This window comes from Solanum tuberosum, unplaced genomic scaffold (genome assembly GCF_000226075.1).
Source record: "Solanum tuberosum cultivar DM 1-3 516 R44 unplaced genomic scaffold, SolTub_3.0 scf00406, whole genome shotgun sequence".
Lineage (NCBI taxonomy): Eukaryota > Viridiplantae > Streptophyta > Magnoliopsida > Solanales > Solanaceae > Solanum > Solanum tuberosum.
In genome coordinates, this window is record NW_006239327.1 from 436,041 (window position 1) to 443,390 (window position 7,350).

A 7,350-nucleotide genomic window follows, 5' to 3' on the forward strand; every position below is an offset into this window, starting at 1 on the left:
GCTTGTAAAGTGTTGCCTAAAATATTTTTGGTTACACTTTTAAAGCGTAAGCCCAAATTTTTGACTTTTGGCTTCGATAATATTGACAACACTTGTATAGTGTACTCTTTAATGGCATAGGCTACACTTTATAAGCGTTGTTTACATTTTGATATAATTGGCAACAAGTATTTACATATATGGCCACACTTTTAAAGTATACTATTTTTACAATTGTAAAAACAACACATTACAAGTGTGACCTTAAATTTTTCACTAAAATAATATATTCCCTCCAACATTTTCCAGAGCCAGCTAACATTTTTATTTGGGAATAAAATAAGTCATAAAGTATAAAATTCCAGGGTTCAAATCTAAAACTTTTTGAAGAAAAAACGCTCAGCTCTCAGCTCATTGAAGAAATCCCCAATTTCATGAAGAAAGAACGCTCGGCTCATCTCTCATTGAAGCTCCAAATCTGAAAATTTTCATAAAGCAAAACTACAAATTTTTGTGAGGTATTCCTTCATCAATGCATAAACTACAAATTTTTGTCAAAGCAAATTATCGAATGGCAAAATTTCATTGTTCATCCCAAACATTCAAAACCTGATGATTTTTTGATTTTTTTCTTCAATAACAGAACAAACGCTTCAGTGAAGAAGATGATTTCTTAAATCTTCATTACATTGAAAATACTTTGTTGGAATAGAGTTTATCAAGTAAAAAAATTATTTTTAAAAGTAAAAATTTATGGTTTTTGAGTTTATTGCTTGCGGCGTGGTTACATATTTAGCTTTAGGGTTTTGATATTATTGTCTTTGTTGATGGGATTTTTTTAATTTTTGGAAGTATAGCTCGTAGTTCTATTACTTACATTAGTTGATTCTTTGCCCTGTGGGATTCATGGTTGTAACTCCAGCGTATATACAGAGATTGTTACTGGTCGTTAATGGAGGAAGTAAAGCTCAAGCATAGAGAGTATTGTTGGATGTTTGGAATGAGTGTTTTTCAGGAAGATGAGAATAAGAGTAATAAGGATGGTACTCTAGGAATTGGAGAGAACAACGGGAATGCGGTCATCAGTAATACGTGTGGGGTTCATGGCTGTAAGTCGAAGGCAATGGCGCTTACGAGGTTCTGTCATATGTATATATTGTCAGATTCCAAGCAAAAGTTGTACAAGGCTTGCAGTTTTGTCATTAAAAGGTATTTATCTTTTCTTCACATTTCATACATTTAAGTTTTAGTATTTTACACAATCTTAAGCTTTATGAAGAAATATAACTTTTTGTATGTTTGTGACTCTCAATTCGGTATGATTATCCTGCCTTAGAATATCCAACACTACATGTTTTACCCTTGCTATTAGGTTATCCTGATTCCTGAGTATAGTTACTATGCAAAATCTGCAGATAGTGGAAAAGGTTACTTCTTGTGTGGGTATGCACGCGTGAACTATCTTTTTTGAAGTGTAATTTGTGTCTCAAAGATGCGTCCTTTCTGAATTGTTTCTGAAGCAGAATGTATATGCTCGCGCCCAATTTGTTTTATTGTTTGGTATAAAGCTGGTTATTTTGCTAACGTATGACAAAAAGATATCATATTTTTTCCTCAAACGGAACTTTGCCAATTAGTTTCAAGTTCTTGTTGTTCTTTTTTATTTTTCCTATTTTATAAAGGTTGTTAGTTTTTCTAGAGTCTTTTGTGAGGATTTTCTGATACATTTTACCCTTGTGCAACGATTGTTCTTGCACCTAGCAAGCAGAACATATGTGTGTGAGAGAATATGGTTCTGGAGGGCTATAAGCTAAAGTAAAAGCAGGTGTATATCATTTTAATGTTTTATGATCATTGGACTTCACTTCCCCAGCAACTACGCTTTTGAATTGTACCCTGCAATTGTTAACTTTCTAACGTCATGGTATAGTTCGTGTGGGATCTAGTTCTGATTCTTACAGTTTATCTTTTCCTGCTCTTCAGAGTTACGTGACTACCTTCTTGTTATTCATTGTTCCAGCCCATTTACGCTTTAACATTCCCCAAGATATTAACCATCAATATTTCCGCCAAATTCAACGCCTAAATCTGGCTTTGTATTGAATCCTAAAAGGTGTTGTAAATCCATGTGCTTTGTAGTAAGTAAAGAACAAACTTCCAACTGTGGTGATTGTTATTTTTTGTTAATTAAGAAATCTGTTGTTTCCAGCTCCAAAACATTGTGGATAATGGCTCTTCATCTGTCCTCCTCCGCTTAAATGCAAAACTTTATTAACCAGCCAACATTTGAATTCGCCACATACATCGAAGAGATATTCTACTTTGTGCTACTTCTGTTGTTGAACCAAAAACCCACTAGAACCTTCTTTGTTTCGTGTACTACCATTTATTCAAAAAAATGAACTTTCTCCCAGTGAGAAGGCACTTGACTTTCCAATTAAGAACAATTACCAGTTCATATCCATTAATCATCACAATAGTTATAACTTTGTGGATGCACCTTTTTCTCAAAATAAAAATTGTACATATGTACCTAAAACATCTTATCTTATCCTCCCTCTACTTCCTTCCACTTCTTCATTCAAGCTAGATTTTAGGTTTTTCAACTCATTTTTTCCAATTCCTCTGCTCTTTGGGGGTAGAAACTGGTTTACCAGGCCCCTTCTTATCTAGTTGTGATTTTCTCCGATCATTCTTCATCAACATTTCTATGGTTTATTTTTCAAACCCTTCGAAAGCCACCCTGTGTGTATTACTTAACTATAATAACCATGTTTAATGCTTCTGTCTTGATATCTTCTTGAGAAATTGGAAGCTGAATATTGACTGGTTCAGCCTCATGAATCTGTTGTAACTGCATTTTTTGTTCTGTCTTGTGTGTCATTAACTATTATGGTATCAGATTCCTCTCCTCAACATTTCTCGGGCTGACATTTAGTTCTTTTAAGGAAAAAGGAATTTGGTGCAGGTCATTTCCTACATGATTTGTTTATTATATGTGTTTTCAAGGCTGTTCAGACGGAATTAATGTTTTCTCCATTTGTTGATTGGTTGTATAGGGAGAAGGATGATTACGACGTGGTAAGGAAAGTTGGGAGAAGAAAGTATAGCGAGGTGTTTGAGGGAATTCACACTACTAATAATGAAAATGCATTATCAAAATCCTTAAGCTAGTGAAGAAAAAAAAAGTTGGTTGGTTTCCTTCTTTGCTTCTTTATATGTCTGTATCCAATGCTAGTTAATAAGCTTCTATCTGTTCTTGAAATTGATGCTTTTCAGAAATTTAAGGTTTTTCATTGTGAGGTCCTGACTTTCTATTGTTGGACGACTTCTATTGCAGTTTGAGGGATAAGAACAGTTCATTTGCTTGTGCGTTATATGAGTGTAAACTATAGTAGACTCATTTTTTGGTAAATAATGAAATATAGTACTCACTTAAGATGTTGGAATCAGCTTATATTAGAAAGAAAGACATGATTGAGATTTTAAAGATGTGGTCTACCACTCAAACTTGGAAACCAAACAGTAGGTGCACTGGAATGATTAGAAATAAATTTTGAGGATTATTTTTCTACATGCATGTAGATCTTTTAGTTGCTTCTCAAAGCTGTAGTCCTTTCCCTAAGTTAGCTTTCGTGAACTTACTGCAGACTTAACTTTTTTTCCTTGTAGTTGCGCGAACTAACTAGGTAATATCTTCTTAGAGACATCCCCTTTTACTCGACATGATTTACATCATCCACCACTTTCATCTAGAAGTATTATCATCACTCAGTCACATGTTTTTGCTAAGATTTGGAGAGGCACCCTCTTTTAGTCTTTTACACCGTAATAGATGTTGAATACAAGTAGTTAAAGGATTAATCTTTTCTCGTGTTGTATTTTGGTTTACAGGTTTTAGTTTTTGTTATGTTCCATATGTGAAGTAAGTTTGGCTTAATATAGAAAGTGTAGGAGACAACAATTTATTTTCTTCGTTATTTGGTTTCTGTGATAGTGGGAGGTAGGAGATACCCTGGAATTATCAAGGTGCACACAAACTAGCCTCAGTACCGTTGTAAAAAAGAAGAAGAAATTGATCCAACTAGATAAGAGAAGCATCAAAAATCTTAACAAAAACTCGTAAAACCTCATTTTCTAAGATGAACAAAACCAGAACTAACAACAATATCAGTCGATGATATTCTAATTGGACATTAATATACCACAACACACAACTACACCTCAATCCTAAACAAGTTGGGGTTGACTATAGGAACTCCAAGACCTTATAAATCTTTCAAGAGAACTTCCTTCAATGTTATTTTAGGTCTCCACTCACCATGATTTCACACCCAGGGACTGGCGCCTCTTGAGGTTGACGACATGCCCAAACAATCTCAAGCGACCTCTCATTTTAACCTCAATGTGTGCTACTTGCACATTCTGGAGCTTAATTTACCACATTTTGTAGTAATGTTGCAGTATCCTTGATGTCATGTTACTAAATGCATAAATATTTTTTTGTTTTTTTTCTACCAAACTTGTTAAACGTATAGAAGCCTTGTTGATGTTCTTCAAATTGGGAAGTCATTGTGTCTATGATCCTAAGTAGTTTCTTATAATGTTCAAGTTTTTAAAAGGGTTTGTGATTTCGTAGTGCTATGTTTCTGAGCGACGTAATGTATTATTTATATTCTTCAAGCTCAATCAGATATCTCCACGGTTCGACTTTCTTTATCTTTCATTCTTTAGCCAAATGAGGTTTTTCATGTGTATCTCTTAACTTTTATGTTGTGTTAAGTTAGTGTAGTAACTCTTTATTACTTATAAGTGATAGACCATCATATATATGCAAGTTATATGTGCATTTACCTTTTTGTTGGCACTTTGAATCATTCTCTTTTATTTAATATAGTATATATTTGCACATTTATTTAACTCTGGTACTTATCTGTTATTGTCGCTTACAGCAGATCAAGCGTGAGATTAAGATACTGCAGAATCTTTGTGGTGGACCTAATATTTTAAAGTTACTCGATATTGTCAGAGATAAGCAGTCGAAGACCCCAAGTCTTATATTTGAATATGTGAATAACACAGATTTTAAAGTGCTTTATCTAACTCTTTCTGACTTTGACGTTAGATATTACATCTATGAGATTTTAAAGTGATATTATTATACTATATTTTTCCATTCACATGTGAATCAATGGAACAGTGTTTATGGTAACAAAGGGAGCACAGATCAACATGCGTAAGTTTAAATTGTACTTTTCTCTCTTCTGGAACCTCTCAACTGTATTTTTCTCAACGTTGTCTAGTTGTTCTTGTTGGCTGTTGGTTTGATCCTGCACAACAAGATCATTATAGTTGTTGATTTGTGTGTGTAGTTGTGGCTCCAACCGTCAATCCTTGCTTGGTAGTGATAATAGGAGTCGCAAGGTCAATAGGGATATCATTTTTAGCCTGATTTTGTCTTAGTCGAGCAGCAAACGATTGGATAATAGTGTAGGGAGCTGGTTCAGGGACTATGTCCTTATTAGCCTTTTTCTGGGGATTTGGAGTAGTTTGATCAATGCGAGTAGGCACCTGAATCATCATGTTTCTATCGTTTTATAAATTTGGAACATATTTACCAAAGTTGTTAAAGTGTCTTTGGATTTTTATCCTGTTGCACCTGTTCTTTGGCCTGAAGTGTACTTGGAGTTGGCATTGATCTTGTGTGATTGTGACTATGTTTTGCGAGAATTAGGTGTGTCATCTTCCCCTATTTCCACCTTGAGAATTGGAGTTCAGGCAGTATCGGAAGGCTTAAACATGATCATTGCTTGCATTCAAAGTCAACTTTAAAGAGAATTTGACTCTGTTTTGCGAGAATTAGGTGTGTTATTTGCGAGAATACAAGCACTGATCGAGTTTAAACCTTTGTAAGAGCTTATTTTGTTTATGAGGAATCAGAAGATGAAAACATGAATGGTTCTTAGCTCTTATATATAAGTACTATATTGACTTAGAATGCATGAATGGTTCTTAGCTCAAGATATGTTATGTGTCTGAATTGATTATATATATATGTGTGTGTGTGTGTTTGTTTATATGCATGTGTGTGTATATATCTGAATTTTGTAGAGTACAAAATTTTGAAAGTTTTTTCGCTGTTAAATTTTAATTTGTAATGTGATAGTAAAAGGATATATGTGATTTCCATGTTTTAGTCCTTAGAATATGCGATTTCCATGTTTTAGTCAAAACTGAAAGCACATCCATGTGATTTCCATGTTTTAGTCCTTAGAATATGTGATTTCCATTCGTTCACTGACCTGCAACTAGGTGGGAGCTTGTAATCCTGAGAACGGATGGATGGATCAAACATCAATTTATTAGTTGAATACACTGAATCTGCAATCTGCTAGAATAGACAGTGCTGCCTTAACTCAAAATTAATCTATACACAGTGCTGCAATCTGAACTCAAAAAATCTGCAATCTACTAGAATACACTGTGCTGCCTGAACTCAAAAAATCTGCAATTTGCACTCTTGAACTGCATGCTACAATCTAATTTATTGATCTATAACTGCTGCAATCTGATTTGTGTAGGGAAATTGAAGTGATCAAATTTGAAGGGTCGCCGCAAGTCAATTTGATCACATTGAAGTGGATGATGTAGAGTTTTTGAACTATTCTAAAAGTTTGAATACATTATATTTGATTTTGTGAAATATATTCATTGCTATAATATATTGAACTATTGTAAGAGTACTTTTTGAACTATTGTGTACACATATTTAGAATATTGCTTTATAAGTATGTGTATGTACACAAGACATACTATCTTTTGAAGTTCATTGCAAATCTATATATTTGAATTACTTATTAGCTAATTTAATGCTTGAGATTATTTATTGCAAAATAATATTGGTGTTTTTTAATTAGAAATTATGGCATATAAATATTCTATAGCCAAAATAATATTACCACACTTAAAAATGTAGCTATAGGACTGTAAATTGTGGTACGGACATGGGCAAGGACTACACTTTAAAGTGTTGTCATACATTTGATAGAAAAGGCAACACTTTAAAATCGTAGCCAATAAGGAAGCAAAGGCCACGCTTGAAAGTGTAGTTATATGAGATAGAAATGTTGCTATATGAGGTACATCAAAGCGTGGCCTTTTTTGTCGTTTAGGCTACGCTTTTAAGCGTAGCTGATTCAAGTGTTGCCTAAACTCTAAGGTTACGCTTCTTTCGGCCACCCTTGGAAAAGCGTGGCCTTTTTATCAAAGGCAACACTTTTTCATAGTTTAGGCCACACTTTACGAGGGTGGTTGCAGACATAAAATGTTGTAGTGAATATATGAGCTATTATGACGATATGTTGGTTTGAG

At 34.0% G+C, this 7,350-nt stretch overlaps 1 protein-coding gene across 3 annotated transcripts; it reads left to right on the plus strand.

The window, feature by feature from the left end:
• The first annotated feature begins 700 nt into the window (after positions 1–700).
• Positions 701–6,832, plus strand: LOC107057924 (uncharacterized). 3 transcript variants are annotated; one of them, XR_001471651.1, is made up of 3 exons: positions 701–1,188; positions 3,039–3,171; positions 6,561–6,832. XR_001471651.1 is itself a non-coding variant. In XM_015303069.1 (2 exons), the coding sequence occupies exons 1-2, from the start codon at positions 932–934 to the stop codon at positions 6,628–6,630; spliced, it is 327 nt and encodes a 108-aa protein (XP_015158555.1). In that variant the 5' UTR covers positions 705–931; the 3' UTR covers positions 6,631–6,832. The 3 variants fall into 3 exon arrangements, 1 of the variants encoding a protein (XP_015158555.1); XM_015303069.1 differs by lacking the exon at positions 3,039–3,171 and having other exon boundaries at positions 705–1,188; XR_001471652.1 differs by lacking the exons at positions 701–1,188; positions 3,039–3,171 and adding an exon at positions 4,890–5,215.
• The last annotated feature ends 518 nt before the right edge of the window (positions 6,833–7,350 follow it).